Source organism: Salvelinus fontinalis, chromosome 31, assembly GCF_029448725.1.
Source record: "Salvelinus fontinalis isolate EN_2023a chromosome 31, ASM2944872v1, whole genome shotgun sequence".
NCBI lineage: Eukaryota > Metazoa > Chordata > Actinopteri > Salmoniformes > Salmonidae > Salvelinus > Salvelinus fontinalis.
The window spans coordinates 17,072,163-17,093,242 of NC_074695.1; the positions used below are offsets into that span (position 1 = coordinate 17,072,163).

Sequence of the window (21,080 nt, forward strand, 5' to 3'; positions counted from 1 at the left end):
TGCATGTTGCTTTTATAGTTTTGTTCAGTATACACACTAATACTCCTGCATCAAGAGCAAGACGCAGCTGGAAATTTGGACCACAACAGTAAGTCCATGCTGTACACATCAGGTTGCTTAACGGAACATACCTTGGTGAGCAGCTGAGAGTAGTAGTCTGGGATGTTTCCCAGTAACGCATTTCCAAAGGAGCCCTTGAGCTGGGCCTTGCCGTTGGCTGGGCTGCTGCCGAAGGGGGCGAACAGGTCCAGACTGGCAGTGATGGAGGGCTCCATCAGGGGAAGGAGAGAAAGACCCTGGAAGAAAAGAATGAAAAGAATGTCAACAGTGGCATCCTACCAAACATGCACTGTGTAAATAAAGTGATTTTTTTATAGAGCGCTTTTCATCACACATTACGGTAATTGAAGAAAAGAAAAACTGAAAACATTCAAATCAATGTTTCAGTTACACCCTTTCATTAAATTCAAGTGTCACACTACGTTTCAGTGAGACAAGGTGTCACCTGTTTCAGTTGTTTCATCAGGGCCTCAGTGCTCTTCCCAACCTCCTCTTTCTTCTTCTTACGGGACTGGGGCGCTCGTTCTCCAGGCTTGTTGGACCGCTTTACCTTGGCAACAGGAGCCCTCTTTGTGATGGACTGCAGATCCTGTGACAAACAAAAGCAATGAAGCAAGGAATTAAATCATCCCATTTGAGAGGACTACTACCATAAAAAAATACATTTTCTAAAACATTCTAAAAGCCCTATTTGCACGGGACTCGTATTACTATAGAACGTCTTATGTAATTACTACCCCAGCATGTCTGTTTTTCCAGTCGACTAATCGGACGGGATTAGTTTTACCAAACTGCCCCCTGTAAATTTGTTTGTTTTTTCTCATTCAAAATGTACCGTTATGATGGAAGCCTGGAGGCTGTTCTAGGTGTGAAGATATTTCAACTTGTCTAGGGATAGCCTTACATTGGCTTTCAGTTCAAAGAAAGTCAAAACAATATCAATAAAAACCATGAACTGCATGGACACATTTAATTAACTAACATAGTTGGCGATTCATCAATTCATTGGCACAAATTCATCCACTTAAAAGAGAAGTAGATCTGTAGGCATCCATAGCACTTTGTTTTCAGCATCAATTTGTTCCCATGTTCTTACCCAAACTGTGTGCAACACCGGTTAAACTCAAATATCCCTCAAAACACAGGGACGGGATAAGGACTTTGGAGTTTGATGAAAAACAATAGCTTTTTGGGGGAATAATAACCTCCATGCCAAGTAAAAATGACTGACATGGCAGATTCTGACCGGACAAAATTTACAGATGTGGTCTTTTGTGAACGTAATTACATTCCCCGACCTCCCCCAGTAAAACTAATCCTGTCCAATTAGGGCTTAAGTCTATTTCTATGACTAATACCTACTAGTTTTCAACATGGAGAAGAAAGACATCTGTAATGGACAGGATATATCCAACTCACCTCCATATTGCGTGGAGTCCCCTGTAGTTTCTGCTCCAGCATGGCCAGCTTGCTGTTGATGTGTCCGTTTATCTCGTTGTGGATGCCGTCAGAGGGCCTCTGAGCGGCCAGCTGCAGATTCTTGGTCCTCAGGAGCTTCTGCAGTAGCTGTTGTCCTGTCTCAGTCCTGGGGACGTGGGCTCCAGGGTCCCCTCCTAGTCCAGGACCATTGTTACCAAACCCTCCAACTGGCTCCCCAGTCACCTCCCTTTTGATGGCCCCAGAGTGAGGACCACTACTTCCTTCCCCGTCACAGGTCAACTCCCTGGGCTCCTGTTTGATGTTCTGTAGGGTCATCTTACATAGAGTTCCTTCTCTGGAGCCTGGTGGAGGTTGAGGACCACCCTGGTTCACTGAGCACTGTTGTGGATGCTGTTGGCTCTTCGGTCCACTCTCACCCTTCTGAGGTGAAAGCCTATTCGGGGGGACTTGGCTCTGGGTTGTGTCGCAACTTTCGGCCTTAAGCCCAGGGTAGTCCAGGGGACTCTTGGATGCTCCAGGCGACCTGAGAGGAGAGGGCTTGATCTGACTGTAAGGACTACCTTTCCCAGCTGCCCCGTCAGTTACAGACGGAGAATCCTGTTTCTGGATTGAGGATCCTGCAGGGGAGCCTGCGTGGGAGGGAGAGCCCTGGAAGCGTTTTTGAGCCATGTGGAGCTGTTGTTGCTGGTGTTGCATGACTTGGTTTGGGTTGGGTTGACGCATCCCCAAACCCTGTGTCATGGCATGCCGCTGGGGGTCTCCTGGGGAGTTGGCCAGGGGCTGATGGGGAGACATGGGCCTGATCTGGCAGCCTTGGGGGGGCCCACCACGTACCTGACCCACGGGGGAGCGAGTCATGGGCAGCTGGCCTCTCATCTGGTGTTGTTGGGCCTGCTGCTGCATCATCTGCTGCTGTTGGACACTCAAGGCGTACTGAGGCGAGGCTCCTGGCTGCTGCTGTTGGACTACAGGTCCCATGATCCCTTGCTGCTGCATCTGAGGAGTCACCACGCCCGGTGGTTGGCCGGGGGCTATCATCCCTGGTTGTTGCGGGGAGCCCAATCCCCCTGGTTTCCCCAGAGCTCCTCCATAGTGCATCTGCTGGGCCTCCAGACCTCCAGGCATTCTCTGGACCTGTCCCACCTGCTGCCCTAGACCAGGGGGCCCCTGGGGCCTCATCTGCCCTGACTGTCCCTGACACACCTGGAGCCTCATCATCTGGCCCGGTTGTTGTTGCTGCAGTTGGAGCTGGCGCTGTTGGACCATGGCCTGGATGTGCTGGATCTGCTGGTTGGGGGTGAGGTGTCGGAGCTGGGGGTTCTGGGCTATGATAGCCTGGATGTTGACTGGTGTGCGTATCTGACCCGGTGGACCTCCAGGCCTCTGGCCAGGCATCATGACCTGCTGCTGGGTTCTCAGCATGCCCATCATGGCCTGCTGCTTTTGCTGCTGGGCCTGCTGTGCCATGAGGGCCTGTTGCTGGGGACTAGGGTGGCCTGGCATACCAGGGACAGGCTGAGGCTGACCAGGGTGGTTCTGTTGACCTATCACATTCTGCATCTGGCCCATACTGTCATGTTGTTGTTGCTGTTGTCCAATTGGGTCTTGGGCTTTCTGCATAAGATTATGTTGTTGTAATTGTTGTTGTCGTTGTTGCTGTTGCTGTTGTTGGGCCATGAAACACATCTGCTGTCCTTCCTGCTTGACGGTGACCAAACCAGACTTTGAGGGATCAGCATTGAGGGAACTCTGTCGCTGTAGAGAGGTTTGTTGATGAAGCTGCTGTTGCTGCTGCTGTTGTACTTGGGGATGCATGCCAGCCTGTTGGTAAACTGCTTGCTGTTGAAGTCCAGCTTGAGTATTTTGAGGAGGTTGTTGTTGCTGTAATGCCGGTTGCTGCTGCTGCTGCTGGGCCATGTACTGCTGCTGTTGTCCTACTGCCGCCTGTTGCTCTCCAGAAGCCCCTGGTTGGGTCATCTGGCCCGGGATTGAAGGTCCAGGTCCACCCTGCTGTGGAGGGGTCCTAGAGATAGGACTAAGGATGCCACCCTCCCCCTGCTGCAGCCCCTCAGCTGGTTGAGGGGTGACACGAGTGCTCCCCCCTGCTGAAGCTGGAGAAGAGCCCATTTGACCTGGGGTGGCAGGTTGAGAGAGTCCTCCATGGGAGTCTTGAGACTGGTTGGGTTGGCTGATGAAGCCCTGTGGTGGTGGTTGAATGAGCTGTTGTTGTGCCACTTGTTGCTGCTGCTGTAGCTTCAGTTGCTGCTGCGCCAACATGCGCTGAGCCAGGATTTGTTGTTGTTGAGGTGTGAGCTGGGCCTGGCCAGGTCCTCTGAGTCCATGGAGCTGAGGGGATCCCACTACTCCCTGCTCACCCATCATGACCTGAGGTCTCTGTTGCTGCTGTATACCTGTCTGGGCCCCCGTCATGCCTAAAGGCTGGTTCAGAGGCTGCCCTCCCATCAGGGTCTGAGGTGGCTGGGGCACAGCCTGGCCTGGTACTGTAACCTGGGGCAACATGGCCTGGTTGGGCATCATTCCCTGTTGGAGGTTTGGTTGTTGACCCATCAGAGGGTTACCCATGATGCCTGGCTGTGATTGTGGCAACATACCTGCTTGGCCACCTGGATGTGGTATGGGCTGCTGGCCTTGCATCATCGCCTGTTGTTGCTGCTGCTGTTGTAATTTCTGAATCATCTGCATCCTGTGTTGTCTCTCCTGGAGAAGTCTTGGGTCAGCCCCTTGGACTCCTCCTGGACCCTGGGGGAAGAACGCTGCAGGTGGACCACCAGGAGGACCAGGGGGTCTAACACCCAGAGTTCCAAGGTGCTGGCCTCCTCCTAGGAATGGCTGCCCCTGTGGGGGTATTCTGACGGGCATACCTCCCTGGGGCGGGATTCCTGGAGGTTGGCTCATCACAGGAGCCCCTTGCTGGCCCATCATCTGCCCAGGCATCTTGGAGAGACTGTGGGGCCCCTGGGTAGAGGGCCCTGGGGCCAGGAGACCAGAGCACTGCTGGTGCTGCTGCTGCTTGCTTCTGTACTCTGCAATCAGGTTGGTGTGTTCCTTCTGCTGCTTTCGTACCTGAAACACAACAAGAGATACGGGTTAACAGGTGCCTAATACCATCTTAAGACTGGAAACATGAGGGTGGGTGGATGGAGAGGGTAAGGATTTTCAGAGTTTCTTCCCCACCTGGTCCAGCTGTTTCTGGATCTTGCTTTGCTCCTCAGTGACCAGCTTGAGCTTCTCTGCATCAGCCTCGGCGAACTCGCGGCCTGCCTTCTTGGCAGTGCGCTGCTTGGCACACAGAGCCTTGCGGGACTTGCGGTGAGCTCCGATCTGCTCCTCCAGGAACTTCAGCTGCATCTGCAGCAGCTGCTGGGTGTGCAGGAGCCACTCCTCATACTGGTGCTGCTCTGCATCGTCTGGTAGGGAGAACAGGGGGTGATTAGTTGACCAATTCAAATCAGGTTGGCTTGTACTGGACTACATCAAATATGTGCAATTGCTGGGGGTACTCAAGGAGAGGTTTGGGAAACACTGGACTACATCAACTAACTGAAATACATTTCAGTATTATAAAGATTAAACATTTGTAGAACTTACTGATGATCCCTTGTACAAACTGGGGAGGGTTGGGTCTTGATTGTGTTGGGTCACTGCATTCCCCTTCCTAAAAATAAAAAGTAGTCAAAATATATCAAATCAATTAAACGAATCAAGTGATTGTGTTTTGAAGATCCCATAGCAATTGATCTGCTTTATAAAATAAATATTGTGAACACATATAGTCCTGGTTATGTTTGGACAAGTGAGACGCCGTACCTTAGATGGGCCAGATGCGAGTTGACCCTGAGGGTCTCCTGTTCCTGGTGCTGAAGCTAGTCTCTGGGCCAACAGAGAGACCTGTTGCCTGTTGATGCCAGAGGGAACCCCCATTGGGTCCTGTGCCAAAACTCTCTTGATGCCCTTCAGTGCCACCATCTTCGCCTTGGCGATGGGATCCATGATGTCGTCCGTCACAAACTTGTCTAGATCTGTGAGCAAGCAGAAACACCAGGTCAAATATATAAAAGCAAAGCGTCATGATTCAAACAATCTCAAGAACTTCTATGTATTTACCTTTATCAGGGAAGAAGTTATTAGCCAGAGCTGACTGTTTGACCATCTGCTGCGGCTGAGGGTTGAGTCCTGGGTGAATGCCTCCTGGCTGCCCCCCCCTCATCACTCCTTGTTGCTGAGCCATGGCAGCCATGTGCTGCGGCGCTATCCCGGGTTGTCCCATGAGCCTTTGCTGCTGCAAAAGGTGTGGAGGGCGTGGCACCATACCTGGCAGTCCCATCATGCTCTGGGGTGAGGGGCAGTGGTGCTGGGGCAGCATGATATGTCCAGGACCCCCCTGGTGGAGGGAGCTGAGCTGCTGCTGTTGCTGCTGTTTCTGCAGCTCCTTCTTCTCGTGCTCCAGCAGGTCCTGGATCAGCAAGGGAAGCTCACTGGCTTCAAGGGAGCTCTCGACTTTGTCTAGATCCACGGCAGGGGAGTGCTGTCCCCCTCCTTCGTGCATCCCCAGGGGGTCCTCCCCCAGGGAGGATAATGAATCAGCCGGACCCGGCAGAGGGTAGGGGAGCCCTCCTAACCGCACGGAGCTCAGTGAAGCACCCTGGTTCTCTGGTTGAGTGGAGGGTTTGTTTGTTTGAAGGAGCATGGAGACAGCATCTCCCATCTCATCCTTCACCACAGCTTGGCCTGGCTCCAGCTTTATCCTGGAGATGCCGGCAGACTCAGAGGAGGAAGGATGGAGAGTTGAGGAGGACATGGAACCCCCTGTGTTTGGTGTTGGGTTTTGCTCAACTTTTGGTTTCTGTTCCACTTTGTTGTCCTGAGCCCCAGAGGTACCTGGAGTTTCACCCTCTGCTTCCACCAACCGCAGCTGGTCCGAGAACACATCCTTGGGGTCCCCTTGGTCCAGCTCGGGGTCCGTATAAGCCAGCAGGTCAAACTCGTCACTGTTGAGTAAGTCATCTAGGTGCGGGTCCGTGGTTTCCAGGTTGTCAAGATTACCCAGGTCATCGTCACCCTTATCAGGGTCTAGATCCAGAGCCAGGTCATCCTCATCTTCCACTCCTCCATCCCCGGGGGCATCTCCTAGCCCTTTGGGGGCAAACGGGTCCTCCAGGTCGGGCTCGGGAAGATCAACACTAGATTCCCCTGGAGCTCCAGCCTGGGTCTCTGTGGAGGTCTGGTGCTGCTGCCCAGAGTGAGAGCTGAGAGTGTTCGGGGTCTGAGGAGTGCCTGTCTGGGATTGGAGATGGGGTTGTTGTTGCTGCTGCGAAGAGCCAGTGCTCTGCTGTGGCATTAATAGACCCATACTACCCTGCTGTAGCCCCAGCCGTGAGTCTCTGACCCCATCGGTCTGAGGGTCCATACCCTGAGGCACTGGATGCTGAACAAACTGGCTGGGGGCCATTTCCTGCTGCTGGGGGATGTAGAGGCAGGGCCGTTGCTGGGGACCTCGTTGGGGAATCTGGGGCCCCAGGGGCAGCCTCTGGGAGTTGTGCCTTAGCTCGATGAACTGTGGTGGGGGTCCTCCGGGGTCCATGCCTGGCTGCATGGGTTCCCCTCCAGGGCCAGGCACCAGGCCACGGGGGTTAGCCATACCCTGCTGCATGGCCTGCTGGATGTTGAGGGGAGCGTTGAGGTGGTGCCTGGGGCCCACACCCTCCATGCCAGGCTGAGGGAAGTGACGGGGACCTGGGCCCTGCTGCCACTGCCCAGGGAACTGAGGACGACCATACATGCCTTGGTGGTTGGGTGGCCCTGGTTGTCTACAAAAGACAAATACAGACAACAAATGAAAAACATGTACAGCAAGCTAATGAGACTAAGTATTGTGCACAAAGGTTATCTTTGCTGAAAACAACTCCTGATGGCATTTATTTCAATGTACAGCTATGTGTGCATTTAAGAAATAGACGTAAAGAGAAGTAAGAAGGGGGGGGGGGGGGGGGGGGGGGGGGGGGGTTGAGTGCATACCTGAGCTGGTTGGGGTCCAACATGGCAGGGGTCCCTGGGGGTGGCGGACAGCCAACGTCCATGGGACCCACAGCATGGGGCATCTTCCCTGCCAATGATGCCTGGGCACCAGCAGCAGTAACTGCACGGTCCTACAGGGACAAACAACAAGGACCTACTATTAATTCAAAAACTGTCAATCCCCTCAGGAGCATTTAAAACAAAATACTAAGAACCCGCTGAGAAGGGTTCAGTAGGGCTAACTGTATCAAAACGTTTTGCAATGGGGAAGGACAAAAAAAGCATTCTTATTGGACAGGTACTGCCTCCCAGTTCCAAAACATTTTTGAACACAACCCAAGTTGATTTCAGACATTGTTTGACATAGAACAGTGTACCTGTGGGTAGGGTGGTGGAGCACGGTGGGCTTTGTCTTGCTGATAGGCTGCCATGTCTCCTCCAGGCCAACCGGTGGCAGCACTGCTGGTTGCTGCGGCCTCTTTCTCCTGCCGGATTGAGTTTCGCTGCATCTGCTGCCGGATCAAAAACTCCCTCAGTTTCTGTCGCTATCAGAGGAAAATAAGAAATACAGGCCAGAGGTCGTCAGGACAAAAAAATGACAAATATTTACCTGTAGATGTTGAAAGATTCAGAAGCCCTGTGGTGGAATAAAGGAGATCCTCATCAAATAGAGCATGTACCTGTCTGTGCTTCTCCAACTCAGAGGGGCTGAGGCCCAGTAGTGAAGGATCCTGAACTGCTGACATGTCGGGCATCTCCTGGGCACCGGGCATAGCCCCCGGGGGGTGAGGTGCCTCCGGGGGGCGGGGGGCTGTGGGGTCCTGTAGGGGGGGCATCCTGGAGTGGAAGTCGGCACCTATAGTCTGAGTCTGTTGTTGGAGTTGTTGTTGTTGGAGTTGTTGCTGGAGTTGGAGTTGTTGCTGGAGTTGTTGCTGTTGTTGTTGGAGGAGTTGTTGTTGCTGTTGTTGTTGGAGGAGTTGTTGATGTTGCTGGGCCATTTGATAGGCTATGTTGGGGCCCCGGCTGAACCCATGCGGTCCAGAGGGTTTCCCAGAGAGAGGGTCACCCACAGGGGTGGACGACGGGGGGAGTGAGGGAGGCTGGTTGGGGTGAGGTGAGCCTCTAAAGCTGGGGGTGCCCTCGGGAGCAGCAGAGGTGGGCCGGGGGGGCTTGTGCAGAGCAGCGAAGGGGTCCCTGGATTGGGGGCGCGAGGGGGGGCGGGAGTAGGGGTCAGGGGACTGGAAGCGGGAGGTGGAAGCTGGGGACTGGACAGAGAATGCGTCGTTGGAGGGGGCTCCAGGAGTGAGGGGGGAGAGGGAGCTGCCCTGGGACTGGGGGCTGGAGGGGACCCTGGGGCAGGACTCCTGCTGAGTCTGGGGGTGCCTCTGCTGGGGGAGGGGGGAGCAGCTGTCCCCAGACAATGGCCTTGGGGTGAGGGGAGGCTGGGCATAGGGGTCCTGGAACGGGGTGGAAGGGGACTGGCGGTAGCCCTCAGAGGGGTGGTTGGGTGAGGCTCCGGGATGGAGTACCACCCCACCCTCTCCTTGGTGCATCCGTGGTGTCATGGGAGCCTTAAACAAGCCATCGCCAGAGTCCAGCATCCCTGCAGGGGAGCCCGTGTTACTCAGGTCCTGGCGTCCCGTGGAGGAAGAGCGGGGAGAGGGTCCCCCGCTCATATCAGCCCTGTACTGCCCATGTCCCATCCCAGAAGGCGAGGACACCTGGGAGGGGGAGGAACCGTATTCTGGACGCCCCATCCCCTGCTGCTGGCCTCGGAACGGGTCTCCATAGTGGGTGGTGTGGGGCGGGGAGAAGAGAGGAGAGTCCCCGGGCCCTCCACCCCTGGACCGAGGGCTTTCTGGTGGGCCTAAGTGCTCCTGAGAGCCCTGCTGTGACTGGGGCAGGTGACCCTGGATCTGCTGTTGCTGCGGCCTGAAGAAGGGGTCGACCTGCTGAGCCCGCCGGGGATTCCCTGGCTGCATGTCGAAGGGGCCAAGGCTAGCCGGGTGTCCCTGAGGGGCCTGTGGCCCGGGGTGGGGGTAACCTGAGGAAGAGGCCTGGCCCTGCATGGGGCTGGAGGCGGTCTGATGGGAGGAGTATGGGGTGGAGGGGTGGGGGGACTGGGGAGGCAGCTTGGCAAAGGGATCTGTCCGCATATCTGCCGATGCCGAGCCCGGGGTCTTGACAGGACCGTCAGGGAAGAAGGTGGAAGAGGATCCCGAGTCAGGGTGGAAAGGGAAGGGGCTCTCCGCCGAGCTGGGTTGGGAGGAGGTGGAGACGGAACCTGAGGGCGGGGGGATCTGGAGGTGCAGGTTGGGACGTTCACCTTTGACCCGAACACCACCACCTCCACCCCCCTCTGTCTTGATAGGCCGACACACCTGGCTCTCTGCCTGCTGTGGAATGAGAAGAGACAGTTGGAGAGAAGCAATGAGGCTGCATACAGTGACAACCTTATGCTTTGGGCTGGTTTCCTGAAGATTAAGACTTCAAGTGGACTTAGTTTAGGAGTGGGGTTGATCTGGGTCAATGAAGCTGGCCCTATGAATCAATGCTCTGGCCTAAACTCTCACCTTCTGTGCCTTGTTGATCCGCTGAGCCGCTCGATTGTCTTTGGCCTTTTGCAGAAAAGGAACCTTGTCAGCAGCTGAAATCTTCCTCCAGATCTTCATGATCTGTTTACAGCGACTGGACCAGTCTGTCAGGGAGGAGAGAGGATCACAATTTACATTATTTCTATTCCAGTCAACTGAAGTCAAAACATTTGATATTTGGTTCATTTTCAGCGATAACAAAAGTTTGTTTCATTAGAACTCTGGAAGCACCATCTCTTTCACAGCAAACAAATACATCAAAACTAGAATATTCCACGTTTTCATAGTATTTTATTTTGACTCTTAACTCACCTGGGTAGTCCCGTCTGAGAGTGGGGAAGTTTGTGTTTGCGTAGAGTACAGGGGAGATGGTGGACATCTCTCCTAGCTCCTCGTCCTTCTCCCAGCGCTGGAGGCTGCGCTGGTTATAGGACAGCCCGTCTCCATCTGCATCGGTCGGGGTAGGAGGGGTGGAGGGGGTGGCTGGGGTGGAGGGGTTGGCCCACGGGCTCTCCTCTCCACCATCTGGACTGAACAGGCCACCCCTTTCGCGCATGTCAAAGAAGGGAGACTGAGAAAGTCCAGGGAAGGAGTCCATCATACCAGCGGAGGGCAGGGATCCTGAAAGAGATCAGCTTGTATGAAAGACATGTCCTGTTTTACCATGACCTTTGAACGGCCATGAGCGGTTCCTGAACATAAAGGGTCCTTTACAACAACAAACTATTGCTCCATATAGCATCACACTGTTCGCCTTTTCTAGTCCTTTCTCTAAGTCAGATGTCTAAGTTCAACATCACACTCATTTCTAATTCCTCTAAAAGTGCAGTTTCTAGGTATGATAGTGTGAAAGGGTATCGATTCCCCCTAGCAGCGCTCAGGTCTGTACAACTCACTACCTGTGAGAAGGCTCCTCTGTGGCAGACTGCTGCAGTTCATCTCCCCCTTTCCTCCCTCTAGGATGGGCCTCATGCTGCTCTGTAGGGACCCTCCTAGAGACACTCCCTCTGATGACCCCAGGACCTTCCTGAAGAACTGCTCAGAGTCCTGACTCTCCATGCCCTCAGGAAGTCCTGGGAGAGAGAAAAAACACGAGTGTAGGACAGTGGGCAAAAACATCCACCAAGACCAAATTGATAGCATGTCAAAACACAATTCCTGTAAGTTAGTAGAAAATAAAGTCTTGAAGTGTCAATTTTATTAAAATTGGCAACATTTTAGCATCTCTGATCTCTTACCTTCATTTTTCTCCTTTTCGGAGCCTTGAGGATCCGTTGAGCCCTGATCTTTGACAGCTGAAGACAACACTGATCCCTCGACCTGAGCCTGTGATCCCTCACCCCCCTCCTGCTTCAGGTGCATCCCAGCTCCCATCGCTCGCTCCCGGACCTCCACTGTGTCAGGAGCGGTGGGTCTGGCCCCCCGTGCGTGAGGCAGTGGAGGACGTAGGAGACCCATGGCCCCATGATGTCTCTGTCCTGGGGTAACCAGGAGAGCCTTTTTACTCAGGTCCATCAGTTGTTTCCCAAAGAATGCCTCCTACACACACATAGACAGAGAGAGAATGATGATGTTAGCCTATATGGAGTTGAATGGTCACTAGACATTCTGGGCAGGTTTCCCAGACACAGATTAAGTCTAGCCTTGGACTAAGAAGCAACTTCAATCGAGAATCTCAATTGAGCATGCTTTGTAGTCAATTAGGCTAAATTTGTATCAGGGAAACTGGTCCTTTAGGTTGCCATATGAAGGCCTTAGAATAGCCCATGGTGAGAAGTGGTGAGCGAGAACATACCTGCAGGTATGCTGGGAACATGTCCTCCAGTTTGCTCTTCTTCCTGCCTCGTCGTTTCTTGGCCTGCTCCCCTTCTCCATCGGCTGGCTTAGTCTCCGGGGCACCCTCTATAGGTGTGTCTGGGTGAGGTCCTGTCAACAAACACAACCTGGTGTCATTTCAGATGTTCAGAATGCCAATTTTGATAGCAGGAACTGAATTTTATTCAATTTTATTTTGGGTTACAAACCATGTTTCGTACAACTTTTTTAGGCACTGAGCAAATTTCTGGTTTGTTGAGCAGAAATTTGAACATTGTGAAAATGATGTGCAACTTCCAGTGCACGTTTACTGTGAATATTAAGGCTTTAAGTTACAGTTTTAACACTGGCCAAGTAGGCTACTGTAGCTATTTGATCATACTGTAGGCCTACCAGAGTGGCCTACCATCAACAATGGAGAAAATGCATCCCATCACATTTTAACATGGAAATAGCTGTTCTAGCAGCAGCCAATGTGTGGTGTTCATTGTAAGACCTACATTCCATGAGACTTAAAAAAATATATAAACATGCAGGACTTGACATTAACCTGTTTATCCACTTGTCCTTCAGACAAGGACAGAGCGGCAGGTAGCCTAGCAGTTAGAGCGTTGGACTTTGATCAAATCGATCGAATCTCCGAGCTGACAAGGCAAAAATCTGATGTTCTGCCCCTGAACAAGGCAGTTAACCCACTGTTCCTAGGCCGTCATTGAAAATAAGAATTTGTTCTTAACTGACTTGCCTAGTTACATAAAGGTAAATACAAAATAAAGGAGGTGACTGAAAATGTGTGGTATGATTCAAGAAACCACTTTACAAAATAAAAAGCATTATTATTCCCATACCATTATTACAGAGAATCAGACAAATTATGCTACCCTCTGCCTATTGGCTACTTAGCTTATTCAAGCCCATCTCAAAATACAACACTGCCCCTTGAAGACCAACATTTTTTAATCTTTACCTGACTTGCTTTTCAAAGATATACACGTTTTATGCTCTTGTAGGAAACAATCACTCCTATTGATGACTACAAATGATCTATAACTGGGCTAATAACACACTAAATAGCAAAGGATATGAACAAAATGTGCACACATGGCTACATGCAGCTCTCGCTTTGATCTCAAAACAAGCGCATCTACTCACAACCACTCATGCTGTAAACACAGTCCAGTTCAAAATAAATGGCACAGATCCATATATGGCAATGGTCTATTTGCATATAGGTCTACTGCAGCTCTGATTGTTTATCCCACACTGGTCTGTGTAGAGTACGGACTGAGTAGTGCGGGTCAATGAGATAGAATCCTACTCTGATGCTTTCTGCCTACAACAAAACCTCTTGCATAGTTTGTTTTGTTTTCGGGATGTTGCATTGAAAGCGGCTAATATTGCGTGTCACAATTGCCACAGTAAAGGGAAACGTTGATGGTGTTAACAGGGAAAACTCTAGAACAGTGGTCACCAACATTTTCTGAGTCAAGATCACTTTGAGTCAAAATGCAAGCCTTGGCAACATTAACCAATAAAAACAGTACTGTAGAAATTAGGTTTGTGCAGTAAGCTATAGGCCCAATACATTATCTCCACATATTGGCTTTGCTTGAATTGCCCTGCCAATACATTGCTGTTCAGGAATGTTTTATAAATTATATTTCTACATTTGAGGTAGGCTTTATGATCACACCGGTAATAGATCCGCTGTTGTATTACTTGTGAGGCACAGCTGAGTGAGTATACATTTAAATGATTTGCTTTTTATTTTACTTGGCTGATGGTGCCTGTATCTGATGTTCAGTCTCAGCAGAGGGAGAGAACAGCAGACTGAGGGTCCACCTGTCAACATCCCTCCAGTCTCCCTTTCCTCCACTGACACTGACCAAAAAGGGACGGTCTTCCAGCTGATGGCCAAACTCAAGTCACACGGCATTATTTCTGCCTCATGCACAAATTCATGTGTTTACTCCTATGAACAGATAAATATTATTCCTCGATATTAAAAAAGACCCAAGCCGGTAATAATAACATCAACGCTAGCCTAAAGATAGACCTTCCTACTCATTCATTACTGCTGCAGTGCTTGTTGTAGCGCTGAGTGGAAATAGGAAGAACACACATTTTATGTCTTATAAAAGTGTTGAATACAAAGTGTTGACAGTGCTGAGTAAGAACTTAAACATGAAGTCACTCATGAAATCAGCAGATCTTTACTGTATTCGTTGACTGTCTCTCTCTAGTCTTGTTTTAAACGTTTTGAAATCTCACAGTATCAACTTTGCTGTAGCTTTATCTTAATGCCTGCTACGTTACTGAAGACAAGGTCATCTGAGACATCTGATTGGCCAGCGTTAGGCCTATAGTGCACCTGATTTGATATCTGCGCCCACCGGGAAGGCAGAGTTTGTACCGTCAGACACATGAAATAGTTCCAAAAAGGCAACAGTTGGCCTACCAGGTGCGCGGGGCAGCTGAATCAGGTGCACCTCCTGCCAGACTGAGACAAATAAAACTAAAAATAAGAACAAGGCTTTATCGTTGCTTTTTTAACAGAAATATTTGGAGATCAACTAGGAATGCCTTGGAGATCGACCAGTCGACTGGAATTGACCACTGCTCTAGAAAGTTGAGTGAAGTTGAATCTCGTGCTTGTCTCTGTGGGCTGATATTTCTGCGTGGCAGTCTCGGGGCTACTGCGCGCAGCTTAGAGGGAACATTGGTTACAAATAAATCATACATCCACACGATAAACATTTGAATCCCGGAGGATGACACATTAAAACACATGAATGAAAACACTTATTTACGCAGTGGTCGTCATATTCCTTGACGAAATTAGAATGTGACCTCTAACAGATACTGAATACTGAAATGTTCTGACTAAGATGGCTTCTGTAACTGTAACTTGCCTTCCTCTAGGGCAGGCTTCTCTCTTATCGGTCTTTCTGTCATAACAGTTCCGTCTCCAGCCAGATGAGACAGATGGGGGAACAGACCCTTCTTCATCCGTGTGTGACACTTTCTCTGACGCACCATGAAGCCACCGATCCCTGCAGGAGATTAAAAAAAAATTAAAAGTCAATTTCAAAACGTTGAATTGCAGTTGGCCTGAATGTGACCGTCATAGAGCAGTGACAAATTATATCCTCTCACTACAGGGGCCTGTTGGACGGACCCGGGCTCTAACAGTAGCTGTTTTCTTTCAAATACATGGAGTGCCAGACCTGCACTTTCAGGACGTTTCATTAGACCAGGCAAATTCAAATCAAGAAAATCAAAGAAAACAAATACTATTTTACCCAAGATGTTTAATAAGAGTTGACCTCTGACCTGGTCTGTAGGGTTTCCTCTTCCTCTTCTTTCCCTCGTCCGTCTCCTCTACTCCTCCTTTGAGGAGGCCTTCCTCCATACCCTCAGCACCTCCCTCTGCTCCCAGCTCCCTGTCTGGGCTCCCTGAAGGCTCCTGTTTTACACCAAGAACTCCTGGCTCACACTCCATGGGCTCCCCACAGCCTTGAACAACAGATCGGGATTAAAGGTCAATTCAGAGGGTAAGGCAGGGTGGGTAGTCAAATACATGCCTGATGTAGTGTATCCAAGCAGACCTGTTAAAGCAAGTAGACACAGTGGGTAGAGGTTGGTCAGTTCTGGGATCAGCTAGCTTACCAAACCAAATCCTACTCTTATCCATTAGGGGAGAAAATACAAATCTGACCGTAGATCAGTATCAAAGGGCAATCGACTTCATCCTTCACAACCCCCGTCACTTGGACAGTTAAATCGTGGAAAGAGGAGAAAGAAATGGCAACGCCCACCTTTTCCCTCGTCCCCGTCCTTTAGCTCCATGCTGTCGGGTCCTCCGTCGCCACACAGCATGCCCAGGCGAGAGCGCCGCTGCCGTCTCTTGTGTAGGGGAGACATGGAAATCCTTCGCAGCAGGGACATGCCCGTCTCGGTCAGCCACACCCCCTCCAACCGGTAGAACTGAGGCTCTAGACGGGGGGGTGGGGGGGTTGGAGATTGAGTGATATGCAACTATACAAACAGTGAATATGCAATGCCAAGTTGTCATTGCAAGTAAGATTAACGTAAACTCAACCCATTCCGTACAAATGTGCGTAACAGCGACATTCAAACGAGGCTGCAAAGAAAACTAATGGGACTGTAGCGAGTTGACTTCAAAATCTGGGGTGTGAACTAGGTTTCTATTCAAGCGTTGATCGACATGGTAATGGCTCTATAGTATTGGAGAAAAGTTGAAATAAACTGACCCTCTGTTACATCGTGACGTGTCATGCCGTAACGTACAGCACGCATAAAGCAACTATTTCTGTCTTACAATCTCTCTCCACCAGGTGTAGCACTTCTCTCATCATTTAAAAACAAGAAATGGACAGTGACGGGGGCAAGGGGGGATACCTAGTATTTTTTTGCGTCATCACTGCAAGCTATCATGACTCTCAAAAGCCGCCGTTTCCTTCTGAAGATCACTTTAGCACCGCCCTAAAAACCCAATTCAAATTCCACACAAACCTTCAAATAGGTATGTAATGACACAGTATATAAACTCTTTATAGTGTTTTATTTACATTTTAGAGGCGATAAGGTGGACAGATTGAGTGAAAAAAAGCTGTTCCCCACACGACATCTCTCCTTCTCACTACCACGCATTAGTTTCGCTTCCCCACCCGCCATTTTTAAAAAGACCCAACAGGGCTTATTGCCTTCTTGAATCATGCAGAAACGGGCAGCGTGGAGGTCTCGGCATGGATTTTGTTGGAAAGGGGAGAAATTGTGCTTTACAATGGTATTGACATTACAGTTAATCTGGAAGTATTACGTTTTTTGGGGCGATAAAATAAGGGCAATTGTACGGACCAAGGCGATGTACAAAAGTGAGTGAGTTTACGTTAGCTGAATTACAAACGGAGGAGGCAAAAACGTACCTGGTTCTTTGATCTTCATGGCTGTCATGTAGGTTGAATCCACCGTTACTGCAGACAGAGAAGCAGTGTGAGAAATCCACAAGTCACTGAATGTTTACCTTTTCTATTCATATGTTTTAAGTTGATAGACTTGCCTATGGGTTTGGGGACGTAGGGAGTGCAGGATGTGCAAGCAAAGCCCTCATCAGAGGCCTGCTCCACCTCGTCCTCAGTGTACAAACTCTCACACACAGCGTGCACCCACCTGCATGAAGAGAGACAATGCAGGATAGAGCTCTTATTCTGATAAAACATTAATATGGTTTGAAACTTCAAGAACCATGTGTTAAGTTCATGTTTTAAGTATCCCTATATTTCTGTTATTACGGTGCTATCACTCTGTTATTAGTACGCCTGCGCCATAGTCTCACTGGAGATGGACCTGGCTGGAGTGTGAAGGTGACTATGTACTGTGGAAATACGGGGAAGTAAACGTTGTTCAACTGGAACCTTGTCGTTGTATCATTTGAAGATAACATTGGTAGCAGAGGATGGCTAATAACTACAATCGGCCCCCTCACCTTGACGAGAAGAGGTCGTACGAAAGTTGGACTTGGAATCTGAACACGGGTTATTAATCTGGACGAGAAAAAGCCAGCACTAGCGGTGGTATTATCGCTCGAGGGAAGAGCAAGAGATACAGCACTGGAAATATCCCTGGAGGATTTGAACAAGAATGATGGTATGAGAACTGATCAGAGCACTGGATTCTGTGTCTTAAAGAAGAGAAAGACTGTGCCAACGAGGCATATTCAAACTTTGACAGTGTTACTAGAGGTATTCCGGGTTGCAATGACAGACTACATGATTGATTTCGAACAGAGGTACAATAGGATGCACAAGTACGACATGGTTCTCCCGGATGCAGTGTTAGCTTTCAAGTTGCTAGATACTGTCTGTCTAGATGGTCTAGATTGTCTGTCTAGAAGGGAGAAACAGTTGGCTTTGACTGCTTGTACTGTGCTGACTTTTGTCGGCACTACTTAAAAAAATTGGTAAAAATACGTCTGTCGGGCCAATAACAGATGGAATGCACGTGAGTGACGCGGCATATTACACTGAGCAGCAGAGAAAAGGCACCAACAAGTCACGTTCAAGAAAACCAGACGAGGGCGCAATTGCCCGGCACAAATCCACAAGACCGGTGTGGAAGGAGATCAAAATGTGCTATTTGTCACAGCACTTACCATTGTGTTGAAGACTGCCCTCATAAAGATGAACAAGTTAAACTAACAGAGGAAAATGTAAACACAGAGATAGAGCAGTGTAACATTACACTGTTTTCAAATGAATCTGCTTTTGATACTGAGATTTTTATAGTTGAATCCTTAGGATCTGCTGTGATTGATACTGCATGTACACGAACAGTGTGTGGTGCAAAATGGCTTGATAGCTATGTCAGTGAACTAAATATGAAAGAAGTACAAAATATGAATGACACACCAAGCAACAGAGCTTCCACATTTGGAGATGGGAGAATCATCCATTCTACCAAGAGAGTCAAGATACCAGCAAACATGTGTCAGACTAAGTGTCACATTGAAACAGAGGTGGTCCCTACATATATCCCCTTACTATTAAGCAAAGCTTCACTCAAGAAGGCAGGGGCTGTACTTGACATAAAAAATGACAAGGCAGTGATGTTTAAACAACCAGTGACCCTTGAACTTCCTACCTCAGGCCACTATTGTTTAAACATTTTAGACAAAGAGAACACACAGAGTTCAAGTAAAAATGAGATTCTGATGGACACAGAGAACATGGAGATTCTGACCAACACAGAGCACATGACCACATAGGAAAAACACAAAGTATTGTTGATAGACTTCAGAAATGACTCAGCAGTTCTGGGAATAATGAAAAGACTATTTCCATTCTACGGCAGATAGTGAACAGTTGTGACACATGCCAGAAATACAGCAAAGGTAAGCCCAGACCAGCTGTTAGTTTGCCACTGGCTTCCAAGTACAATGAAACCATGGCTGTAGATCTACATGAGTTGGGACCAAGTGTGTGGTACCTTCACATAACCCACCACTTCACACGCTTCAGCGCTGGAAGCATTGTGAATACAAAGAAACCCAGTGAAATCGTCAAGCACTCCATTCATTCCTGGATATGTGTGCATGGCCCGCCCCAGAAATTGTACAGTGACAATGGAAGAGAATTCAATAATAATGAAATAAGAGAAATGGCAGAGAACTTCAACATGGAAGTAAAGACAACTGCTGCATACAGTCCATGGAGCAATGGACTTCTGGAGAGACATAAACACTCAGATTATGCTGAAAGTGAAGCAAGACAATGGATGTGACTGAAAAACAGCCATAGATTGTTACATTTCTTTTTGCCATCAAAGCCCAATGTTCAAGGCTACAGCACATACCAACTAGTGTTCAGGCAGAACCCTAATCATCCCTCTGTACTGGTTGACAAGCCACCAGCACTAGAAGGGACCAGTGTGAGTCCATGGGGGGGGCAGCATCTTTCAGCACTACATGCAGCCAGAAAAGTATTCCCTGAAGCAGTGTTCAGAGAGATTTCACAGGGCTCTGCGTAAACAGCCGCAACCCACAGATGAGAAGTAGGAGAGCGGAACCAATCTTTCAGATAACTAGTGTCTGTTTGTGTAGTTGTAATGAGTGGTACCCACCGGTCACAGTGTTGGCACTGCAGCAGCAGCTCTTCCTCCATGAAGTTCTCCCTGCAGACAGGGCACGTGACCAGGCTGGCACAGGGGCCACAGTGGGTGTAGTTGTTCTGCCACTCACAGTGGAACCCCGGGCTGCTAGCACCACACTGCATACAGGACACACACCTAAACAGGGAACAGACAACCAATTATTGAATCAATAAATCATGAAACAACCTTTTTAAAAAAAGGAGCGTATAAGTACATTTGATTGACAATAGCAAATAGGCCAATGAGCCATCAGGTTAAAGTACATTAGCTATCAGACCAAGTAAAGACTCAGGTGAAATCCAGAGATGGAAGAGGATGTTATGGACAGAGTGGAACAGAGGACTGAACTTTCAAGCTTAGCAGCAGGACTTTTATGCATATCATGCAGACTCCCCATTTCAGTTCATTTATATCTGTAGCTTTTCAGACCCAAAATGACTGAACAGGGAGTGTCATGGATGGTGAGAGTTGGCTGCCGTCTCGAACAGATGTCTCTTGTAAAATATATTTTATTTTTCATTGAGAATAACCTGCATAAATAAAGGTTAGATGAATGAAAGAGTTTTACCATTTGCACTTCCACCCGCCCTTGGGTACAGTGTGTAGGGGTGGGTCCAGGCAGTAGGTGTGGTAGCTGACGTCACAGTCGTCACAGAGCAGCAGGCGGGCCGGGTCTGAGGCTTTGCCACACACCTCACACACGATACATTCCAGACAACGCCAGCCCTTACGCAGCATCATCTTAGTCATCTGCAGGCGGGGGGACAAGAGGGGCATAGCGTGGAAAATCAAAAAGAGATTTACATGTTTCATTCCTGAAAATGTCATCAGGAAGCCAGATGTGTTGTTGCAACACTTGAACCCTTGATTTCTTATAGTGGCCTACTGTAAAACATCTATAGGTATGCAAAACGCGCTATAATAATGATATGTTTTATTATTAGGAAAACTATCCGTGGCTAAGGCGTCTGCTTAAGTAAGAAGTTCTAAAGAATAAAGAGGTTGAATGCTTACTTTGCTGTTCACACAGTATGGATGGTAACACTGGGCACACTGAGCACACGCCAGAAGCTGCCCCTCCACACCCTTCCCAAAACTGCCACACACCACACACATGTCCTGATGGAGAGAGAGAAAGAGACAGAGAGAAAGAGACAGAGAGAGAAAGAGACAGAGAGAGAAAGAGACAGAGAGAGACAGAGACAGAGAGAGACAGAGAGAGACAGAGAGAGACAGAGAGAGACAGAGAGAGACAGAGAGAGACAGAGAGAGACAGAGAGAGACAGAGAGAGACAGAGAGAGACAGAGACAGAGAGAGAGAGAAAGAGACAGAGAGAGAAAGAGAGAGAAAGAGACAGAGAGACAGAGAGAGAAAGAGACAGAGAGAAAGAGACAGAGACAGAGACAAAGAGACAGAGAGAGAAAGAAAGAGAGACAGAGAAAGAGAGAGAAGGAGAGAGAGAG

At 49.3% G+C, this 21,080-nt stretch overlaps 1 protein-coding gene across 7 annotated transcripts in view; it reads right to left on the reverse strand.

Moving 5' to 3' along the window:
• Window positions 1-21,080, reverse strand: part of LOC129829672 (histone-lysine N-methyltransferase 2D-like) — a 51,290-nt gene that overhangs the window by 16,948 nt on the left and 13,262 nt on the right. For 5 of the 7 annotated variants that reach the window (XM_055891525.1, XM_055891526.1, XM_055891527.1 and 2 more), the window contains exons 14-36: window positions 20,631-20,735; window positions 20,185-20,366; window positions 19,587-19,751; window positions 17,029-17,138; window positions 16,895-16,942; window positions 15,764-15,940; window positions 15,279-15,461; window positions 14,858-14,998; window positions 11,926-12,056; window positions 11,369-11,669; window positions 11,027-11,203; window positions 10,443-10,751; window positions 10,110-10,234; window positions 8,217-9,932; window positions 7,914-8,081; window positions 7,537-7,667; window positions 5,626-7,328; window positions 5,329-5,540; window positions 5,110-5,176; window positions 4,696-4,928; window positions 1,480-4,584; window positions 506-649; window positions 132-296 (exon numbers count right to left, since the gene is read on the reverse strand). In XM_055891525.1, coding sequence (XP_055747500.1) covers window positions 132-296; window positions 506-649; window positions 1,480-4,584; window positions 4,696-4,928; window positions 5,110-5,176; window positions 5,329-5,540; window positions 5,626-7,328; window positions 7,537-7,667; window positions 7,914-8,081; window positions 8,217-9,932; window positions 10,110-10,234; window positions 10,443-10,751; window positions 11,027-11,203; window positions 11,369-11,669; window positions 11,926-12,056; window positions 14,858-14,998; window positions 15,279-15,461; window positions 15,764-15,940; window positions 16,895-16,942; window positions 17,029-17,138; window positions 19,587-19,751; window positions 20,185-20,366; window positions 20,631-20,735 — 9,798 coding nt within the window. The remainder of the gene's footprint in view (window positions 1-131; window positions 297-505; window positions 650-1,479; window positions 4,585-4,695; window positions 4,929-5,109; window positions 5,177-5,328; window positions 5,541-5,625; window positions 7,329-7,536; window positions 7,668-7,913; window positions 8,082-8,216; window positions 9,933-10,109; window positions 10,235-10,442; window positions 10,752-11,026; window positions 11,204-11,368; window positions 11,670-11,925; window positions 12,057-14,857; window positions 14,999-15,278; window positions 15,462-15,763; window positions 15,941-16,894; window positions 16,943-17,028; window positions 17,139-19,586; window positions 19,752-20,184; window positions 20,367-20,630; window positions 20,736-21,080) is intronic. The other 2 variants (XM_055891528.1, XM_055891523.1) reach the window with 1 other exon arrangement.